The sequence below is a fragment of the Sinocyclocheilus grahami genome, unplaced genomic scaffold (assembly GCF_001515645.1).
Source record: "Sinocyclocheilus grahami isolate Dianchi unplaced genomic scaffold, SAMN03320097.WGS_v1.1 scaffold4591.1, whole genome shotgun sequence".
Lineage (NCBI taxonomy): Eukaryota > Metazoa > Chordata > Actinopteri > Cypriniformes > Cyprinidae > Sinocyclocheilus > Sinocyclocheilus grahami.
In genome coordinates this window covers 652-2056 of record NW_015509501.1, presented here as the reverse complement: position 1 = coordinate 2056, position 1405 = coordinate 652, and the positions used below count along the sequence as shown (strand labels likewise).

Sequence of the window (1405 nt, the reverse complement as noted above, 5' to 3'; positions counted from 1 at the left end):
TTCTTTGGGGAGGAACTCCATCTTTGAGTTGATCTGAATCTCACAGTTGAATCTGCTGGTTCTGAAGATGAAGATTAACTTTATTCACTCTAAAAGCGTTAGATAATGTGTCTTTTTCATGTCGTTTGTAATGGATTGATTTATCCAGATGATATTTTTTATTGCTTGATTCATTATTGTGTCACATTTGGTGAGAAGGCAGCATCAGATCTGAAGATGATCTACTTACTGTGAAAGTTATTTGTATGACTGTGTAGAGCAGATGAATGACTGAAACACTTCCCACATGCAGTGCAGTGATACGGTTTCTCTCCAGTGTGGATCCTCTCATGTCTTTTCAGATGTGCTGGCCGACTGAATCTCTTGTCACAGTGTGAACACTTGTATGGTTTTTCTCCAGTGTGAATCATCTCATGCCGTTTTAAACAGTTTGCTCTAGTAAAAGTATTTCCACACTCAAAGCACATGTACTCCCTCACATCAGTATGTGTTTTCTGATGTACTTTCAAACTTTGTAGGCATAAAAAACTCTTTCCACACAAATAACATGAATGTGGCTTCTCCTTTGTATGAACATTCATGTGCTGCTTTAGGACTGAAGCCCTAAAAAACATTTTGCTGCATTGATCACATGTGTACAGTTTCTCTCTAATGTGGATCTTTATGTGTATCTTAAGGTTTGATGAGTGTGAGAAACTCTTCCCGCACTGATCACAAGTGAATGGCTTCTCTCCAGTATGAACTCTCATATGCTCTGTAAGGTGTCCTTTTATTGTGAAACTCTTCCCGCACTGATCACATGTGTACGGTTTCTCTCCAGTGTGGATCCTCTCATGTCTTTTCAGATTTGCTGAATAACTGAATCTCTTGTCACAGTGTGAACACTTGTGTGGTTTCTCTCTAGTGTGAATGTTTATGTGATCTTTGAGGTGTGATGATCGTGAGAAACTCTTCCCGCACTGATTACATGTGAATGGTTTCTCTCCAGTATGAACTGTCATGTGAAGCACAAGATGATGTTTGAATGAGAAACTCTTTCCACACTGAGTGCAGGTGAAAGATTTCTTGGCTCTTATTTTCTTTAAATATTTCTGTTTGGTTTGAGAGCAACTCAAGGGCTTTTCTCCAGTTTTCACATGATTTTTCTCCTCAACTTCACTTGATTCTTCATTCTCCTTGTTTTTTACAATCATCTCTGAAATAAAAGAATGGTTTATTTTCAGTAAAGTAAATCTAAATCTGCTTGAAGCTTTATAACTGTCAGCATTATTCATTAAGATTCAGGGTTCCTTAGGTTTTAATTTTGGTCATTTTTATGCATTTTTTTATATTTTTTGTATAAATTATACGTCCCTGAAAATTTCCATTAATGCGGTACATTAATCTTAAATTTATTATTTTTAAA

General features: G+C 36.4%; 1 protein-coding gene across 1 annotated transcript in view; it reads right to left on the bottom strand.

Moving 5' to 3' along the window:
* LOC107576901 (gastrula zinc finger protein XlCGF49.1-like) overlaps positions 1-1091 on the bottom strand; it is a gene marked incomplete at its 3' end in the record, with an annotated part of 5249 nt that extends 4158 nt beyond the window's left edge. Inside the window, exon 1 of the mRNA XM_016263022.1 lies at positions 230-1091. Coding sequence (XP_016118508.1) covers positions 230-1001 — 772 coding nt within the window. The remainder of the gene's footprint in view (positions 1-229) is intronic.
* Between the last annotated feature and the right edge of the window lie 314 nt (positions 1092-1405).